The sequence below is a fragment of the Peromyscus eremicus genome, chromosome 2 (genome assembly GCF_949786415.1).
Source record: "Peromyscus eremicus chromosome 2, PerEre_H2_v1, whole genome shotgun sequence".
Classification (NCBI taxonomy): Eukaryota; Metazoa; Chordata; class Mammalia; order Rodentia; family Cricetidae; genus Peromyscus; species Peromyscus eremicus.
Window position 1 is genome coordinate 134,473,165 of NC_081417.1, and position 21,159 is coordinate 134,494,323.

At 51.9% G+C, this 21,159-nt stretch overlaps 2 protein-coding genes across 2 annotated transcripts in view; both read right to left on the minus strand.

Moving 5' to 3' along the window:
• LOC131904011 (bone morphogenetic protein 8A) overlaps nt 1-21,159 on the minus strand; it is a 32,085-nt gene that overhangs the window by 9,275 nt on the left and 1,651 nt on the right. Inside the window, exons 2-3 of the mRNA XM_059254917.1 lie at nt 3,379-3,568; nt 2,825-2,973 (exon numbers count right to left, since the gene is read on the minus strand). Coding sequence (XP_059110900.1) covers nt 2,825-2,973; nt 3,379-3,568 — 339 coding nt within the window. The remainder of the gene's footprint in view (nt 1-2,824; nt 2,974-3,378; nt 3,569-21,159) is intronic.
• On the minus strand, nt 100-1,909 carry LOC131904010 (succinyl-CoA:3-ketoacid coenzyme A transferase 2A, mitochondrial-like). The gene has a single exon (XM_059254916.1). The coding sequence runs from the start codon at nt 1,835-1,837 to the stop codon at nt 275-277; it is 1,563 nt and encodes a 520-aa protein (XP_059110899.1). The 5' UTR covers nt 1,838-1,909; the 3' UTR covers nt 100-274.

The window sequence follows — 21,159 nt, forward strand, 5'->3', positions numbered from 1 at the left end:
GGGAGCCTTGTATGTGAAGGTCACAGAAAGTGAAGGACGGGGACCAGTCTCCTCCATGGCTGTAGCGGAGGGCTTTAGTTAGGCACAGGACACACAGGCTCAGTTTAGGAATTTTAATTAAAATCACTCGGCTCTTGAGAAGATACCATCTGGCATCAGGAAGCCCGAGAAGCCAGTGGCACACTGGCCAGGTGCTGCTGCTCAGCATGTCCCCTGTGGTCGCTAACTCCTTCGCAAATCAGCCCTGGAGGGAGGGGGCGGGGGTCAGGGCTCCTCAAGCATCAGGTTTGATCTGCTGCATGGGCTTGAGGTTGGGGGACACCTTAAAGGGGCAGGCTGTGGTGGCCTTGACGTCGTCCACCGACGAGCCCTCCCACAGCTCCGTCAGCGTCAGCCCCTTTTTCCGGTCCACACTAAACACAGCCTTCTCGGTGATGATGAGGTCCACGCAGCGCTTGCCGGTCAGCGGCATGGTGCATTTCTCCATGATTTTGGGCTGCTTTGTCTTGGTGCAGTGCTCCATGGTGACCACCACTTTGGTCTTGTCACTGGACACCAAGTCCATGGCCCCGCCCATGCCCTTCACCTTCTTGCCTGGCACCATCCAGTTGGCCAGGTCACCGTATTTGGAAACCTGCATGGCACCGAGCATGGTCAGTTGGATGTGTCCCCCGCGGATCATGGCAAAAGAGTCATCGCTGGCGAAGAAACAGCCCCCGGGAATCACGGTCACTGTCTGCTTGCCCGCGTTAATGATGTCGGGATCCACGTCTTTTTTCGAGGGGAACGGGCCCAAGCCCAGGATCCCGTTTTCACTGTGCAGGTAGACCGTCATCTTGGGGCTGATGAAGTTGCTGGCCAGGACAGGGATCCCGATACCCAGATTGGCATACATGCCGTCCTCGAACTCGAGAGCCGCGCGCTTGATGATGCGTGTCCTGGCTTCGGCCTGTTTCTTGTTCATGGTCGAGGGCGGGCTGTCGCACGTGGTCAGGCGCTCGATGCGCTTCTCGTACTTCGGCCCCTTGATCACGCGGTCCACGTAGATGTTGGGGATGTGGATGTCCTCCGGGGCGAAAGAGCCCACGTCCACGATCTCCTCCACCTCCACCACCGAGACGTCCGCGGCCTTGCACATGGGCACGTTGAAGTTGCGCGCGCTGCCCCGGAAGATCACGTTGCCCGAGCGGTCGGCCTTCCAGCCCTTGACCAGGGCGAAGTCTGCGCGGATGGCGTGCTCCAGCAGGTAGTGGCGGCCGTTGAACTCGCGCACCTCCCGCGGCTGGCTCAGGGTGACCAGGTGGCCGTCGGGCGAGTACCGGATGGGGGCGCCCCCTTCCTGCACCAGTGTGCCGTAGCCGGTAGGCGTGTAGAAGGCGGGCACGCCGGCGCCACCTGCGCGGATGCGCTCGGCCAGGGTGCCCTGAGGCGTCATCTCCAGGTCCACCTCGCCCGCCAGGTACAGCTGCTCGCACAGAGCGTTCTCCCCCAGGTACGAGCACACCACGCGCGTGACCTGCTTGGAGGCCAGCAGGATGCCCAGGCCGAAGTCATCCACGCCCACGTTGCTGCTGACGATCTTCAGGTCCTTCACGCCCTTGGTCTTCAGTGCGCCGATCAGGTTCTCGGGGATGCCGCAGAGCCCGAAGCCCCCGAGCATGACGGTCGAGCCGTCCTTGACGCCCTCCACCGCCTTCACCGGGTCCTTGTAGAAGCGGACACGCCCGCAGCGGTCGCTAGCAAAGCGGAGGCCAAGGCGGTGGGGCAGCGCGGGCTGTAGGCAGCGGGCGGAGACCCCGCGCGGGAGCGCCCACGCCAGAAGCCTCAGCGCCGCCATGGTCCACGGGCCACGCGGTTCCCAGGACCGGGACAGAGAGGGAAAGGCCAGATGCACCCTGTGAGCCTGCCCCAGGCCGCCTCTGCGCTGCGTCATAGAGCAGGGAGGACACCGACTGGGATCGCCATGGGTCTCACTGGCTGAGGACACCCTTGGCCATCCCTGCCTCTGGCCTGTCTGGCAAGAGCCTTGGACAGACACTGGAAACTCTTGGAAGAGCTGCTGACAACTGGCAGTGAGTTCTGGGGCCCCGTGGTACCCAGGAGAACTCACCTGGGGGCGTGGTTAGGATCCCCTACTGGAGGGGCTGAAGTTAGCCTGGTCTTTTAAAACCACAGTCACATCTGTCGCCCACTGCTTTAAACTGCTCTAAACTCTCCAAGCACTTTGCCAGTTTCCCCTAACTCAGAGTGACCCCTGCCACCTCTCTGCCCTCTCCTTCCAGTTATCCCTCCAGCCTTTTGTTGGACCCCGGACAGGCCAGTCTCCTGTCCTGCTGTCCTTTCTGTCCTCACTGCCGACATAAAGGAAATGTCCCGGGAAAACCCTGGGAGTGAAGCAGTGAATAATAAACCTGTGTAGACACGAAACTGAGTTCCAACACTGCAGAGCAGGGACAGCCCAGGCCTCTGCACTCAGAACCTGGGGTGCAGATCCCCCACGCCTCCTTCCTACTGCAGAATCTCTCTGAGTGGAGGCCTGCTGCCCCTGGAGAAGCGCCACCCTCCACCCCCACCACTTCCATCCCTCTCCCCTAGAGGGTACCAGAGCTGGTTCTCAGGATGTCAGTTGTAATGTAGGAGGGACAGGAAGGCAACCCTGGCTAGGGCCTCCCCTGTCCAGGACCTGGCCACTCTACCCACTGAGTCCTCAAGAGAGGCCAAGCATGGTCCAGTGAGAGGTCTCCGTGGACTAGGCTGGCAGCCTCTGCTGGAACCACCTCCCACCGCCCCTGGGGCAGCTTCCTGCTAAGCCCTGCAGCCTCACCATCCTCGGTTTCCACATAGAGGCGGAGTCCCAGGTCCTTGTTATGGTTCAGCAACCATCGGTCACTGGCTGCTGTGATGTCCAGCACCAGCCAGCCTTCGTCCCCAGATCGAAGCGTCTGAAGATCCAAAAAGAACAAGTCAGACTCCCTGTGGACATGAAAGAACAATTAACCAAGGGCTGAGGTCGGCATGGCTGCCTGTGTCTTGTGCCTGCCTGGGGTCCTCTTTCAGAGCTTCTTCCCTGCTTGGCTCTGGACTGGCCTCCTTTGGTACCACAGTCCACTGATAACCAACCCCTGGCATTTTACTGTGTCCGTGTGCTACTGATGGGGACACTGGCTCAGTGGCTCAGTACTGTGGCCTATTGAGGGCTCCACAGTCATAGTGGCAGGGCAGGGAGTTCCAGGCCAAGCCCTTTTCTCACGTCTCAGGACCTCTCCTAGGAGGCGCCCCCCTTTCCTTTCTTGGAAATGCCCCCTCGGGACATGCCCCGCCAGAGCCTAGACCATGAGACCGTGAGGTGAGGTGGGCATCTGGGCAGAGTGAAGGTACCTGTTGGAGTGTTCCTGGACCACCTCGAACATGCTGACATGGAGAGTTGTGTTGAGTGGGTGGGTGCTGGGTTCTTTATAGATCCGGAACTCAGCAGCTGTGACAACCTCCCCAGCAGGGATCTGGGTTAGGTCAAAGAGGAATTCCTTCCAGTGTGGCTCCTGGTAGTCCAGGGTACGGTCTCGCTCCACTGGAAGACAAAGTGGGAGTGAGGTGATCACCAGGAGCCAGGATGGCTTGTGCTCAGAGTAGGACCCCAGGCAGCCGGAGTGGGGCCCGCTCCTGCTCTACGCACAGGCTTGTGGTCTGCTCTGGGAGCACACCAGGCCCCAGGAGGTGGTATAGAGGGAAACCCAGCAAGTGCTCAGCAGGTCCCTGGACCCATCAGTGAATCCAAATGCCTTCTCTCAGAGCTCCTGAGCCAATGGCAAGGTGGACATTGGTCCCAAGGCAGAACATTATCACAGTTCCAGGGTAAAACCCTGTCTACAGGGACATAATTGGCTGAATTTCAGTGGGACAGAGGACACCCAGAGCCTGCCCTTGATGAGAGGGTGGGGTGGGGGGCTCAGATCTGACAGCTGAGCTGAGCTGTCCGTTCTGTTTGAATTTCCCTCGGTGTCCTGGGAGAGGGATGTGCAGTGTGCAGGCCACATTACAAAGTCGGCCGCGGAAGGACCTTAGGACAGGGAGGGAAACCCAGTGCCATCAACCAGGGGACAAAGGGAAGAGACAGGCAGAATGCAAGAGGAAATGGTGACGTCTGAAATGATGGACAAGAAGGTGTCTTGGCAGTGGCCAAGCACGCTCTAGGCAGCGGGGAGTTGTCTGTAGACCATGGCTGTTGGGCGTAGCAGTGGGTTTGGCTGGAATCCAGGTCTGTGAGCAAGGCTGTGCCAGTGGGAGCCATGTGGTCTGAGAGGTTCCCTGCAGGACCCGCTGGAGGTGAAGGTAATGGCAGTCTAGGGTGACAGCTGAGGAGGAGCCCGGGCTAGAAGCTGACCTTGCTCCCTATGGTAAAGGCCAAGGGTTTAGAACAAGATACGTGCCCCAGCTGCACAGATGTGCTCAGGATGGTATATTTAGGGTAGCCTCACTTCAGCTGCTTGTCACTTTCAAATGCCAAAAATCTGTGTTTCCGGAAAGAAGGGGTGGGGAGCCGCCCTGCACTGTCCCCAAAACCCAACAGAGATTTTAATTATATGTTTTAGTCTTAAAAAAAAAAAATCCTCTCTGTGGCTCTGGGCTCAGTGACCGCAAGCCAGGTTTTAAAAAGCACCAGGATGAGTGGATGTGAGGAGTACTTCCTGTCCTCTCCCTAGAGTCCTGGTCTAGTGATGGATGGAATACAGATGTGCTGGGCAGAGCCAAGGAACAGGCACATCTGGGCAGAAGCAGGTGGAAAGGGAGAGGAAGGAATGGACAGTGTCCCACAGCATCTAAAGATGATGGGCACACAGCACATGCCCACCCAAAAGTCAAGAGAGAGAATGTGACAGGGCATTGGCCCCTCCTTTGTAGGCAGACCTCGTTGAGGGTGGGTTCTGAACCTTGACCTGGTGTTTTTTCCTGCTGTGAACATCTATCCTCATGTGTCCTCCTCCATACCTACCTACTTACACACCCACAATGTTGGTGACAGTTTCTTTGGGTTTAGGAGCTTCACAGGCACCTCTGCTACATGATTGTGCTCAGGCCCTGATGTACAGGATCAAGTTGGTCCAGGCTGTTGCCTGTAACAGGGTGTGGTCAGATAGGGTCCCTCAGGCACATCCTCCTCCCCACCTTTTTCAGAACAAAGTGGGACACACATGCATCCTGGGAGCTTTCTCTAGGGACTGATCCAGAGCTCTGTGGTCACCCTCCCTTAATGATGTGTGTGGCCTACACAGGGTGTCTTGAAATACTCTTGGATTGAACTGGCCCTCACTTTCAGACTTCTGTGCTATGGGTTTGTGAAATCAAGAGCCAGGGATTCCAGCACAGAAAACTCTGCCTTGGTTGTACCAGACAAGCAGTGGATCTGGGAATGTTTCTGTTTATTTGGTTTGATTTTTTTTTTTTGAGACAGGGTTTCTCTGTGTAACAGCCCTGGCTCTCCTGGAACTCACTCTGTAGACCAAGCTGGCCTCAAACTCACAGAGATCCACCTGCCTCTGCCTCCTGAGTGAGTGCTGGGATTAAAGGCGTGCACCACTACCACCAGGCTGATCTGGGAAGTTTTTAGCAAAAGAGACACAGCTGGAATTGGCTCAAGGGAAGCACCCAGTTTCTTTGCAGAATGGTGGATCTGCAGCTCCTCTGTGCTTACTAGGGTTTGGAAAGCTGGGGGGCACCACAGAGCATTTGCTGGGGCCTTGTCCTCCCTGTGGGACCCTTGAACAGCTGTCTCTGCTTTGGTCACGGAGCAGCACTGAACAGTGTAGCTCGTTTGCTGCAGCAGCTCCCAGGGTCATGCCCTGCATGAGTTTAGCGTGTCCATGCGAAGGGAGCACACAGGGATCCTTTCCATGCAGGGCTACAGAAGTGCAGGAGCTGAGGGGTGAGCAATCGCCATCTGAGCTCTAACTTCGCAACTTTCCCCATGTATCAACGTGATAGCCTTCACAGAGCCCCATCGGAAGGCTGTGCCTGAAATGCAGAGGAGCAGGAGACAACACATTCAGTTTTCTCTTTCTCTTTTTCTTTTTCTCTTTCTCCTTCTTCTTCTTCTTCTTCTTCTTCTTCTTCTTCTTCTTCTTCTTCTTCTTCTTCTTCTTCTTCTTCTTCTCCTCTTCTCCTCCTCCTCCTTCTTCTCCTCCTCCTTCTCCTCCTCCTCCTCTTCCTCCTCCTTTTTCTTTCTTTTTGAGACAGGGTCTCTATGTAGCCCTGGCTGTCCCAGAACTAGCTATGTAGACCTCCTGTCTCTGCCACCTGAGTGCTGGGATTAAAGGCATGTGCCACCACTCCTCGCTCAATTTTATTTTTCTAAACAGAAGTATGAACAAGAAACCATGTCATGAAAATGTCAGTTCCAAGGCACACGGAAGGTTTCAAGGTGCCTCCTTTGCACCCATCTGATCTTTGGCCGTTCCCTGGGATCTGTGTCCTTGCCTATGTCATGAACCTTCAACACGGTGCCAAAAGAACATCATGAAAAGCATTTCCCTTTCCATGTATGTCCCACCCTCACCTTCCCATAAGTTAGGGTTGGGAATCTCCCAAAGATGCCGAGACTCCAAGAGGCAGCCCCTCAGCCATGCTCCAGCTGGGACAAGAGCACAGTGGAGCATTGGGACTTTCGTATACATGTGGGTGCGGAACCCAGGAACCCTAGCTCTCAGCAGGGTCCCTTCCATCACAGCAGCCTGACACCATGTGCTGATGAAAGCCGTGGTGTACAGTGAGTTAGAATTAGTGAAAGCAAGACAGGTGACCAGAGGAAATACATACAAGGCCTGCTGTGCTCCCCAGCCCCTGCTTGGAGAGTCCACCGAGCGAATTTGAGAAAGGGCATGGCCTGGAAGATGTGGTTTCTTGGGTTTTTCCAGTAAAATCCTGTTGCTGGCTGTAATGCTGGTAAAACTCGATCCCTGGAAGATTCAGATAGACTGGGGGACACACTACCGATTTCCTGGCCACTGCCCTGCATCCTGACCATGTGAGATATGCCTTGCCAGGAATTGTCGGAGGCGACTCCAGAAGAGGTGGTGATGTTTGGAGTGAGGTCTCTGAGTAAAGTATCTCTCCCTGTGCAGTTAATAATGGATAAATAGAGGGGGGGGGTCCCCAGAATGTCACTTGGGGGTATGTTGGAGAAGGTTCAGAGTGTTTTCTTCTCACATTTTTGACAACTTCATAAAATCCTTCAATTTTGCTGGCAAAATGGCCCAGAGGTTAAGCATATTTACTGCTCTTGCAGAGGACCTAGGTTCAGTTCCCAGCACTCACTTGTCAGCTCAAAATCGCCTGTAACTCCAGTTCCAATAGATATGATACCATCTTCTGCCCAGAGAGCATCTATACAAACATTGTGCACATATATGCAGGCAGGCACGCACATACATACATAAGATAATCATTCAGTTTCAGTATTGGTTTTCCCTAGTAGTATTTACAAAGATTACTTCATTTATCACATTTTAAAATTGCATTCATTCACTCAGTGTGTGTGTGTGTGTGTGTGTGTGTGTGTGTGTGTGTGTGTGTGTATTTATCTATCTACCTATCTATCTAGATATACATACCCACAAGCATAGTATACTGTCCTGTAACCACAGCAGTCTAGAGGCAGAGGAAAGAAGCTACTGAGTTCATAGCTAGCCTGGGTTATAGGGTGAGCTGGGCCAGCCTGCACTACAGAGTTAGAGTGTGTCCTTGGGGGTGTGGGAGAAGTGGGATTGGGGAGAATGCAGGGAGTACTATGGAGCCACTTCACGTTCTTGACTTTATTCTGAAAATTTTAACTGTTTAGGTTACGAGAACAGCAAAGATCTCTTATTCCTTCTGTAAGTTCTGCTACTGATGTTGTCTGAACCCCATCGAGACTATCATAGGAAGATGAGGTCAACACCAGTGCACCTGAACCAGGCTTATCCCTCCAATGCCTGCCTTCTGTTCCAGGCTGTAGTCCAGGACTCACATTGCATTTCCTTCTTTTCTCTCTGTGGGTTCCTCTGATCTGTCACAATTGCTAGTCTTTCCTTATTTCTCAGTACCTTGGCACCTTTGAAGGGTGCTGGTGACATGTCTCAGTCTGAGCTTGCCTGTGCTATGGTGAGAACGATGATTATGCACTTTGGGGAATGGTACCAGTGACCACGCCTTCCTCAGGGCATCAGATTAGACAACATGGTGTCTGTGACAGGAACTGATTCCTTGGTGTCTGCCAGAGTTCCTGTTCTATGATGTTACCATTTTTTCTTTTGTAATACGGGGAAGGTATTTTCAGGCTGTTCTTGTTATTTTAAATGTATGTAGGTTTTTTGTTTTGTTTTGTTTGTTTGTTTGTTTGTTTTTTTGCTTGCTTGTATGTCCATGCACCACATGTGTGCCTGGTGCCTGTGGAGGACAGAAGAGAGAATCAGATCCCTTGGAATTGGATTTACAGATGGTTGTGAGCTGCCATGTAGGTGCTGGGAATCAATCCTGAGTCCTCTGGCAGAGCAGCAAATACTCTTAACTGCTGAGCCTTCTCTCCAGCTCCAGGATGTGAATAACTTGTTTCTTAAATCTGTGATAACTTTAGCATCCACAAGTAAATCTTGCCTGCAAGTTTCCTTCCTTATTTATTATCTATCTATCTATCTATCTATCTATCTATCTATCTATCTTTTTTTTTTTTTTTTTTTTTTTTTTTAAAGATTTATTTATTACGTATACAGCATGTATGACTGCAGGCCAGAAGAGGGCACCAGATGTCATTACAGATGGTTGTGAGCCACCATGTGGTTGCTGGGAATTGAACTCAGGACCTCTGGAAGAGCAGTCAGTGTTCTTAACCTCTGAGCCATCTCTCCAGCCCCCTATCTATCTATCTATCTATTTATTTATCTTTGGGTTTTAAAAAAATATTTATTATTTATTTTATGTATATGAGTACTTTGTTTTCATCCATAGTAGAAGAGGGAATCAGATCCCATTACAGATGGTTGTGAGCCACTATGTGGTTGCTGGGAATTGAACTCAGGACCTCTAAAAGAACAGCCAGTGTTCTTAACCACTGAGCCACTTCTCCAGCCCCCTATTTTTGGTTTTTTGAGACAGGGTTCCTCTGTGTAGCTTTGGAGCCTGTCCTGGAACTCACTCTGTAGACCGGGCTGGCCTTGAACTCACAGAGATCCACCTGTCTCTGCCTCCTGAGTGCTGGGATTAAAGGTGTGTGCCACTACCACCTGGCCCCCTTACTCATTTATTAAGAGTCATCCTTTCTCTTAATTATATTAACATCATTATGGATTAACGGATGTTTATTTAATCCCATACGCTAACTCCAATACTACCGCTCCTTTCCTCCCCCATTCCCTTCTTTCCTGGCACAGGGTCTCACTATGGTAGCCCAGACTGGCCTCAAATTCATGGTCTTCTGAAATTCTGAGATCAAATGTGCACTGTCACACAAAGGTCCTTCTTTCTATGATGAGAATATGTCGGCATCATAGTCTACATCAAATGCCGTAGGCTCCGTCTCTCCCTGGAGAGCTCAGCTTCCTTTGCTGAAGGGATGTTTAGAAAGCAGGATCTGGGTACCAGGTTGCTCATGACTGCTGGAGTGTCATTTTTACATTGACTCAGTGGCCAGAGTCAAGAAATAAGCTAGCCCACACCTGAGTATACACCTGTATTTCTGTGTCCACGTGTTCATGATGACAGAGCTCTTGCAATCATCTGAGCTCAGACTCTGACCTCCAGTCCCAGTCTGGAGTGGAGTTACTTTAGGTGTGGTGAGGCCCCATGATTAAAAACCCCCAAGAGCTGCTCACTCTGGGTGTGCTCCTCATCCGTAGCTCTCCTGAGTCAGTCTTGTTTGGGCTGGTCTGTCACAGGCACTGTCCGGTAGAGTGTAGGGTGTTGTATGTCCACAGTCTTTGGCGGGATCACCCACCCACCCCCATTAGCAATGACCAGAATTGACTCGAGATATTGTCCAAGGCCCCCAGGGAGGCAAAACTGACCCTGGTTGAAAAGCACTTCCTTTGAATGATGCCAGACCTCCCTCTTCAGCCTTGCTGGCTTAGGATGTGTCATCCCTATGTGGTCATCTAGTAATAATCAAGAAAAATTAGAAATGTCTTGACTTCCAAATTCAACTTTCAAAAAAAAAAAAATGTCCCACAGACAGTCACAGAAATACATCTAGAGCTGTGTACAAGGCTACTGCAGCATGAGCTGACCAGAAACAATGCAAACATCAGTAGGAGACAAACTGTGAACTGAGTACACATCTTCTCAGTGGGATGCCACACAGCTGGGAAAATCACTGCAGTGTGCAGTCTGCAATCTGTCATCTGTCAAGACATGTTCTCTAGAAATATCACTTTAGAAAGAGCATGCGGCGCAATGTAGATAATAATCCTTTATCTAAAAAAAAGATAAAAATAGAAATAGTATGAACATGTTCATACGCCATGCATACATGTTCAGGTACATATGTAATTGTGTGCACATGTATGATATATGCATGCGAATGTATGGAGGTGTGTGTGCCTGTGTGCACACGTGTGGACGCAGGAGCAGACATTGGGTGTCTTCTGCTATCACTCTCCACGTCCTGTCTTCGAGATCGGGTGTCTCATTGAACAGCAAGCTTCCCAGTGCTGCGAGGCTGGCTGGCCAGCAGGCTGTAGGGATCTGCCTGCCTCCACCTCCCAGTGCTGAGGTTACAGCACATACAGCTGTGCTCAGCTTTTAACATGGGTGTTAGGGATTCAAACACAGGTCCCCATGGGCACAGCAAATGATCCTAACCACTGAGTTACTGCCTCAGCTCTGTCACTGTATATTTTAAATAGCGAGCTAAGCCACAAATGAAAAAAAAAATTACTACTTTTGAGTGGTGAAAGGGGACAGAGACAGAGTGCAGGGCGTGGAAAAGGGAGTCAGATCACTTGCAAGGCTCCTTGTTTGCGCATTTCGTAAAGATGTCACAAAACATGAAACAAACACCAATTCAAATACAAAAATAAAGAGCAAATCTAGCGAAATTCAAAGCATGGTAATTGAACTAACTGTATATTAAGTTGGTGGCTTAGCTATAATGAGGAAAATTTTGGGGGTATGATTTTAAACCAGAGCAATCCATTCCTAGTGAAAGAGTAAGAACAAAATAGAAGGACTGGAGAGATGGCTCAGCGGTTAGCGCACTGGTTGCTTTTGCAGAGAACCTACGTTCAGTTCCCAGCACCCAGCTGGCAACTAATAACTGTTACTCCAGGTCTAGGAGGTCTGATGCTCTCTTCTGGCCTTTTCAGGTGATCCCAGCACTCAGGAGGCAGAGGCAGATGGATCTCTGTGATTTCAAGGCCAGCCTGGTCTACAGAGTGAGTTCCAGGACTGCCAGGGGGATACACAGAGAAACCCTGTCTTGGGGGGGAAAAAAGAAGAAAAGAAAAAAAACAAAAAACCCCAATCTTAAAAAAAGAAAAAGAGTACTCAGAAGGCAGCATTGAAAGGGCTTCAGAATGGCCAGAGGGACAAGGAGAGAAGCCTGAGGCCCTGAGTTTGAATTCCAGAACCCACATTACATTAAAACAAAGACAAAGCCAGGCATGGTGGTGCTCACCCCAGCACTGGGGAGGCAGAGCCAGGCGGATCTCTGTGAGTTCGAGGTTGGCCTGGTCTACAGAGAGTTCTAGGACAGCCGGGGCTACACAGAGAAACCCTGTCTCAAAACAACAACAACAACAACAACAACAACAACAACAACAAGAAGCCAGGCACAGTGAGAAGGGCTTCTAACCTCAGCACTGGGGAGGCAGAGACAGGCGGATCTCCAGGGTTTACCTGGCCAACCAGCCTAGCCTAGTCAGTGAGCTCCAGGCCAGGGAGAGACTCTGTCTTAAAAAACAAACAAGTCGGGCGGTGGTGGCGCACGCCTTTAATCCCAGCACTGGGGAGGCAGAGGCACGCGGATCTCTGTGAGTTCAAGGCCAGTCTGGTCTACAGAGTGAGATCCAGGACAGGCACCAAAACTACACAGAGAAACCCTTTCTCGAAAAACCAAAACCAACCAACCAAACAAAAAACAAGGAGGAGAGCACCTGAGGAACAATACTTAAGGCTGTCCCTTGACCTCTAAACACACATGTAGGCATGTACTCATACACACGAGTATGTGCACACACACACACACACACCAAAACACCACATAGGTTAACACTCAGCAACTAAACAGCATCAGACTTTGCTTGCCTGTCACAAGTGCCTCCGTTCGGCACTGCCGACATTGGGGCAGGATATTCTTTGTTGTGGGCATCATCCTCTGTACTGTAGGCTTGGAAGCGGCATTCCTGACCTCCTATCAGATGCCCACATGGACCCCTTCCCCTCCCTAGCTACAATAACAGACAATGACTAGACATTGCCTAAGATCCTTAGGGAGGCAAAATCGTTCCCGCTGAGAACCACGGTCTACAGATGGCCCTAGCCACCCATGTTCTATTTTAAAACCTGGTGGGCCAAGGCTGTAGAAAGAAAGAACTAGGCCAGAGAAATGGCTTGGCTTCCTCCACAAATTTAATGGTCACAGTTTGATCCCAGAACCCACAGTGGAAGAAGAGAATTATCTACCAGAAGTTGTCCTCCGATCTCCAAATGTGCACTGTGGCAAGGGTTTCCCTGCATGCATGCACACAATAATAAATAAAATATTTTCGATTTTTAAAAAAGATCTGCTTTTTAGGTGGGGGGAGGAGTATGTGCACATGAACGCAGGTATGCTTGGATGCCACAAGAGGGTGTCGGATCCCCTGGAGCTGGGTGGCTTTGATCAACCCAACTTGAGTGCTGGGAATAGAACTCGGGTCCTCTACAAGAGAAGCACATGCTCTTAATGCTGAGCCACCTCTCCAGCCCCAATTAAAAACAAACAAACAAAAACCTCCAAAAAACAGAAAAGAAAGAACCAGCATTCAGCGAGGTGAAGGAAGAGCTGTCCTAGCCGAGAAATCCTGAAAAACACAGGGTCGGCGTGTATGAACCCTAAAGAAGTCGGCATGGCTGGAATCCAGCAGCAGGGGCTGAGGCACACAAGAGGACCACAGAATAACAGGAAAGGCCGGGCCATTCACAAGACACTGTGCTCCTTACCTCAAATAACTCAGCACAGTGATCCCAGACACCCTGTGACCTGGGAAGAATTCTATCCGGTTCAATTGTTGCTGATGCTGTGACAGTCTATGGCACTCAGAGGCAAGCCTCTTGCCACGTGGGCAGCAATGTATGTCTAGAGTTTCCAGCAGCGGGGTCTAGGGAGAGGGCTCAGTGGGAAAGCACTCTCACTGCCAACAGGAAGCCTGGAGTGCAGATCCCCACCATCCACACGAAAGCCAGGCAGACTGGATGGCTGCCTGCAGTCGATGCGCAGGGCAAGGTGGCCAGCTAGACGAGCTGGAATTGGCCAGCTCTGGGTTCAGGGAGAGACCCTGTCAATACCTAAGGAGAAGAGTGGTCAAAGAAGGTTCTCAGTGTCCACCTCAGACCTGCATGTCACACACACCTGCCCTCGCGCATGCAAACACACACACACACACACACACACATACACACACACACACATACACACAGATACACACACACATACATACACACACATACACACACACATACACACACACATACACATATACACACACATACACACGCACACATACACACACACACATACACACATACACATACACACACACATACACACACATACACACATACATACACACACATACACACACATACACATATACACACACATACACACATACACACATACACATACACACACATACACACACATACACACACACATACACACACATACACACACATACACATATACACATACACATACACACACACATACACACACACACACATACACACATACACACACATACACACACATACACACACATACACACACACATACACACACATACACACACATACACATATACACACACATACACACACATACACACACATACACATATACACACACATACACACACATACACACACATACACACACACACATACACACACATACACACACATACACATATACACACACATACACACATACACATACACACACACATACACACACACACACACATACACACACACACACACACATACACATACATACACACACACACACACATACACACACATACACACACACACACACACACACACACACACACACACACACACCACAAAAGGAAAATAGAGTCTCCAGCAAGGACTCTAGACAGGTAGCTCCACAGAGCCGAGAGATGGGGGGCGCTCAGTATGGGGACATACAGGCTGCCCTCTGCAAAGCTGTAAACAGGGAAGCCGAGTTTACTGAGCTGCCTGAGGCTTTGAGAAAACAACCCTAGAACCCTTGGCCTCCTTCTCCAGACCCTGATAAAACCAGCTCCAGATGCCATGCTTTGGGAAAAGGCCCACTGTGGGCAGGAGGTGGCTTCTCCGGCCACAGCAGTGTCCACATCCTGCCCGTCTGCATCTGGAGCCCTGTGCCCATCCAGCCAGACTAGACCTCCACATGCCAAACCTTGCGTTGATCAGCAAGACACCCACAAAATGTTTCTCCTAGACAAAGTTAGATTCACTCAGACAACCTAAATCTGTCCTGCTCCTGACCAGAAGAAATAACCCAGAAGCCACCCTCCTCAGAGTGGCTGGCCCGGGAATGGGGTCTTCTCACTAGTCCCTCAGGGCCCATGGGAGAGTTAGCCTCCTCTCTGTCTTAGGCCCCCACCCTACTCCCAGAATGCTGTCTGTCAACCCACCAGCCTCCTTGTGCCTTCCGGCTGAGACCAACCGCACATCCCAGTCTCCTTGAGCTTGTTTTCCTAGGTTGCTCTCTCCTGCCTGACACGTTTTCTTTTTCCTCAGCCCAGCCGAAGAGCCTCCTCAACTTCCTCGACTCCTTTCACAGCAGGCTGTGGGTCTGTCCCCTCGTGTCAGTGGGGTGCGTCCCCTCTAGATGGTGAGCTCTTTAGGGCAGGAACTGAACATGGCTGGTGGACGGATGGATGGCAGCAGCCTGTTCATCAAGCCACTGTGTTCCGGGGACAGAGAGAGTGACCTTCTGTTCTTCCCCAGGACACTGGCTCAGTGTCCATCACTCACAGCTCCTGGGGCTGGGGTGCTACTGCTGGTCTGAGTGACAGCCACGTCACAGCGAGTCTCCATCAGAGGCCACTGGTGTCCGCACTTGCTGTGAGATTTGTCTCCTTCCCTGGCGGGGCCTTTGAGGGTGAGGACAGGTTCCCCAGGCCCTGAGGAGGCGGGGCTGGGCATGACTGCCCTATGCAGCTGGTACCAAAGGCTGAGGGCCCCACACCAGACTTACAAGACCCTGGGCTCCTGGGCTCACGCAGGACCTCAGAGGAGGGTGGGGCCCTGGGGTTGGTGACCTGTGCATTCTGCACCTGAAGGAATGTCTCCCACCAGGAGCCTCAGTGCTGTGGTGAGACCCAGGCTCGCTCCTGGGGTATTTTCAGCTGAGTCTCCGCACTGACTTTTTTCACAGGTCGTTTCCATAAACGGCACTGCACACATAATTACTGGTCCAGTCCTCAGCTGGCTCCAGACCCCAAATTAAAAGGGAACACCCGCACAGGCCACCACATCAAGCCTGCCGAGGTAAAAAATAATTCCCAGGAGATGTGAGCAAGGGTGCGATTCCTCCAGAAGAAATTCAAAGAAGAACTGAACTGTGGGAATATTCTAGAAAGATGTGGGCATGATGACACATGCTTGCTTATTTCCCTATCCCATGACTCACTTTTGGAGAGACCCCCCCATCAGTAGGCAGGGTGTGTAGATACAGTGTGAGTCAGAACTGAGAAGGTCTTCAGGGTTGGGGTTCAGAGGCAGGGAAACTGAGGCAGCGTTCCATTGATGTCATAGATGAGCTCAGGGTAGTATGATACGACTCGGCCATGTGAAATGAGTGGCCCTGGAGTTCAATGGGTGGCATGTTGGGGTGGAGGTTTTGTCCACAAGGACTCTGGAATGCCCGTTGAAGCTACCTTTGTCCTGCTGGGTCCCATGGCACTGGGGGTGTGAGGAGACACTCAGATGTGCTCACTGTTGGCGTCACAGACATGGGGATGGCGGGCTCCTGTCCCATCCGATGCAGCTCTCAGTGCTCCCTGACTCCTACTGGGCTGTCTCCCTCCCCTCTGCCAGTCTGCCCTGAGCCCCTGTCCACGGGGGCTGTGGCACAGGGTGGGGTGAGAGCCATGGAGAGTCGCGTTCGGGTCGTTTCCAGGTTGTTTTCCAAGGACAAGGAGAAAAAGGGGCTATCTGTGACCCCAACTCAGCAGAAAAAGCCAAGCACCCCAGGAGATGTACCTTGCAGGCTGGGACCTGATCACGGGGAGCTTGCCTGTCAAGGGTGGAAGAGTTGAGCTAGGTCAGGTGTATGGAAATCTTGCCCACCTCTTTTAAAACATGAGTGGAGTTTCTTATCTAATCTCTAAAAATGGAGGTGGGTGGGTGTGGGTGAAGCTCAGTGGTAAGGACATTTGCTTAGGAAGGGAAAGGCCCTGAATCTGATATCCAGGCTGTGCTCGCGCACGCACGCACACACACACACAGGCAGTGGATGAGAACGAGGATATGCTTTTTTTTGGTAAAGGGAAGTAGACTCGGGGCCTAACACGCGCTAGGCCAGGGCTCCACCTCTGAGCTGTATTCCCCTTTTCTTTTTTTTTTTTTTTTTTTTTTTTGGACATTTTTTAAGATTTATTTATTTATTTTGTATACAGCATGTATGACCAGAAGAGGGCACCAGATCGAACTATAGGTGGTTGTGAGCCACCATGTGGTTGCTGGGAATTGAACTCAGGACCTCTGGAAGAGCAGTCAGTGCTCTTAACCTCTGAGCCATCTCTCCAGCCCTTCTTTTCCTTTTCAAAACAATTTACTTATATTACTTGTAACCGCACCTATGCATGTCTGTCTGTCTGTGGGTATGTGCACTTGAGTGCAGGTGCTCACAGAGGCCGGAGGGAATTAGATCCCAGTAGAGCTGGAGGACCAGGGGTGTGTGAACTGTCTGACATGGGTGCTGAGAACCAAACCAGGTCTTCTGGGAGAGCAGCAAGCTCTCTGGACCCTAAGCTACCTCTCTAGCCCTGGTTTTCTTCCTTCCTTCCTTTTTTCCTTCCTTCCTTCCTTTGAGACAGGGCCTCAGTAAGTTTCCCAGGCTGGCTTTGAACTGTAAATGCTCCAGCCTCTGGCTCCTGACTACCTGGAACTACAGACATAGAACAGCTTTATTCAAAACCCTCTCAAAAGAACCGAATCTCCATTAATCAGAATAAAATGAACAAGGATCATCTGTGGACCGTTCATGCAACTCAGAAGTTAAGAATGATGGAAACAAGAATGCAGGTGATTCTCAGAACTTCATGGAGTGGGTTAATAGACCACACACACACTGGGGTGGCCATACTGCATGGTCCCATTTCTATGAAGCTTGGAAACAGGCTTGGGGAGACTTTGGTGATAGGAATCATGGCAGTTGCCCAGGGGGACTGGCTGGTAGAAGCAGGATTCCCAGAGGAACTCATTATCTGATTGTGGATGGTCTGAATTTTATGTAATGAGCCTGTGAAACTTCTGTGAATGGCAGCTGTATGGAGGGCATAAGCACAGGATGCAGACGAGTTGCTGTGTGGCCTTGGGAATATCACCAGCCTTCTCTGAGCCTCACTCTCCTGAGGCAGTACTGTGAATGCGAGTGCAGGGACAGATGTGGAGGTCTGGCCATGTGGTCAGTGCTGCTATCATCTCAGTCAGCACTGGAAGCCCCTTAAAGACCAACAGCTCCATTTCACAGAGGGGGAAACTGAGGCTCAGAGAGGGAAGCCGGGAAAGGCCAACCACAGTGAGAGCAGTCAAGAGGGGGATTCTCTCCGTGTGAGCCCCAGGTCAAAAGCCCCTTGACCCAGCCCTTCTCAGGTCCTCTTGTTTCTAAATTGGGGGTGGGGTGGCTGTGTGTCACCCCTGACAGCCGCCTTCATGACACGTGTAGTCTCTCCCACCGGAAGGTCGTCTCTGAAAGGACACAGGCAGCGCCTGTTCTGTGTGACTTCCCCAGCAACTAAACTGGAGCCAGGCCTCCTGGCACATAGTAGGTACTACCTGACTACTTGTGGAAGAGATGGATGGATGGATGAGCGAGTGAGTAAAGAAATGACCGAGTTCCCTGGTAAAGGGTCAAAGGACGTGACCCTGAGGTCAGTGGCGAGAAAGCATCACCCTCAAAGTCACATGGCTGGCAGGGACAGAGCGGGACCAAGGCCTGGTCTTTCATTCCCTCAGATCTGGCCACCACAGTTCATTGCTGCCCCTGCCTGGCCATCTGAGGCCCCAGAAGAAAAGCTCCTGGGCTGGGAAAGGGGCCCATGCACGTGCAGATGGCTCCATGTGGTCCTGCCTGGACCCTGACTGTTGGTGCTTTTGTGCCTCAGTTTCCCCATCCAGAACACAGCCGCCTGCCTGTCCACTGACATGAGCAGAGCTGGTCCTTCCTGCCCCCTTCCACCCTTGGGAAGGACAGGAGGGCCTGAGGCCACCCAGCCCACGACGGGGCAGTGAGGCCAGCAGGTGCCAATGAAACAGTCGAGGATCAGGCCTGGGAGGCATCTTGCTTTTCTGATACTATCACAGCAGACCAGAAACAGGACCACTGAGGGGAGCTCACAATGACGGAGACCAGCAGGGACTGAGGGTGGGTCAGGAGGGGATGAGAATAGGGTCTGGTGCTGAGAGTACCAACTTAGTTCAGGGACACCAGGGACAGGAGTCTGCTGTCACACTGCTCCACGGGGTCACAGCCATTGACACCCTGGGATGCTGCTGCTGTGGGTGGCATGCTGGTTCCCGGGCCCTGACCTTCAGGCTTGGGCCTGGGCTTGCCAACAGAAGTCATCCGGGTACGTGCCTGACACATGGGCCCTGGCACTCAGCAGGTAAGCAATCATTCTAAGATGGGCATAGTGGCTCATGCCTTTAATCCCAGCACTCAAGAGAGAGAGAGAGAGAGAGAGAGAGAGAGAGAGAGAGAGAGAGAGAGAGAGGCAGGCAGATCTATGTGAGTTCAAGGCCAGCCTGGTCTACATAGTGAATTTCAGGATAGCCAGAGCTACATAATGAGACTCTGTCTTGAAAAAACAAACAACAAAATCACTCTAGCTGGGCGGGCGAGCTTACTGCTGTGGCCAGTGTATCAAAATAAAGATGATGCTCTGATGGGTCACCCACAGTGAGTCTGCATTCAACACAGACCTGTTGTTAATTCCACAGATCCTACACTGAGGAGGGTCAGTCAGTGTGGGGGCAACAGGATTTAGATGGATGTGGCCTAATGCTGTGTCCTGGTCCTGCTATCTATCTTTTCTGGGACCATGAAACGGGATGGTAAAGACAGGTTCATGCACCGTTGCCCCAACCAAACGAGAACTGGAAGGATGTAAAGGTCAAAGGCTAAGTTTTCTTCTAAACACAGGACACACAGCCTTTGGTTGGCTTTTAGAATCTGTTTTTAGGTTTCAGTGTGCATGAGACACAGACACACGGGGCTAATTTACCTCCCCGCTTCTTTCCGTCTCTCCTTCTCCCGCTCTCTTTCTTTCAATAAGGTCTGCTGTTACTCTGATGGTCTGGAAGGCTCTAAATATATGGTGGAGCCCAGGCTGGCCTTGAAGCCGTGGCAATCCTCCTGCTTCAGCCTCCCGAGTGTTAGGTTTACAGTTGTGATTCACCAATGCAGCCACATTGATTGTATCGCTTTACTTGCAAAGCTGGGCGGCAGCTGGCAGAGCTGGGGGGCGGCAATGTCCTGGCTCCTGCTCACACTGGGGGGCGGCAGTGTCCTGGCTCCTGCTCACACTGGGGGGAGGCAGTGTCCTGGCTCCTGCTCACACTGGGGATTGGCAGTGTCCTGGCTCCTGCTCACACTGGGGGGCGCAGTGTCCTGGCTCCTGCTCACACTGGGGATTGGCAGTGTCCTGGCTCCTGCTCACACTGGGGATTGGCAATGTCCTGGCTCCTGCTCACACTGGGGATTGGCAGTGGCCTGGCTCCTGCTCACACTGGGGATTGGCAGTGTCCTGGCTCCTGCTCACACTGGGGGGCGCAGTGGCCTGGCTCCTGCTCACACTGGGGGGAGGCAGTGTCCTGGCTCCTGCTCACACTGGGGGGGGGGGCGGGGGGCCCCCGGCAGCAGTGGCCAGGCTCCTGCTCACACTGAGGGGGGTGGGGGGGCCCCGGCAGCAGTGGCCAGGCCCAGTTCACACTCTAAGTGAAGGGAGGCTGCTTTTCTGCCCCTGTTCATTTGTCAGTCAGTCATATAACCTTGAGGACATGTCTGTAGGGGTCCTATATATTCATGTAGTTTCAGACAGAGTCTCACTTTATAGCCCTGGCTGGCTAGTCTGGAACTCATAGAGATCCACCAGCCTTGCCTGGCCAAGGAGTCCCATTTAAAGGGACATACGTTAGGGATTCCCCTAAAGCTGCGCAGCAGCAGCAGCAGCAGCAGCAGCAGCAGCAGGCCCTCCTCTGTGTACAGCACCAGCTCCCACCAGAGCTCTTCAGGTTTTGACCGAGGATGGGGGTGGGGTGCAGAACATGGGCTGGTGATTCATTCGGATCGGCAGCTCCTCTGGGGACATTCTTGGGCAACTCTATCCTTGGTTCTTAGTCCTAAGCCCTGGGTCAGCTTGTCCTAAGGACTGAGAGGCAGTTACAGCCCCACATGTGGTCTGTCCTAAATCCCCACCCTGCCCTCTGAGCAGAAAGGCAGTATCTAGATCCCTCCTTGGAGCTGGGCTATTGGCCAAAGAGCTGCCTTCCTGCTGTGCTCTGCTCTACCGTACCGCAGCTACCACCAGCTCTGGATGGGAAACAGAGGCTTGGCTGCCCTCCCTTCCTGCCTTCTGGTAGGAAGACAAGTGACTGAGGACACACACCCTGCTGCCCAGTCCCCTGAGTTCCTCTGCCCATGCCCTATCAAAAGCATCTTGGAGGGAATATCACCAACCCGAGCACCGGATGCAG

Bases quoted from the DNA above. Each gene is read 5' to 3' on its own strand.
- LOC131904010 (XM_059254916.1), bottom strand. From the start codon at position 1,837: ATGGCGGCGCTGAGGCTTCTGGCGTGGGCGCTCCCGCGCGGGGTCTCC.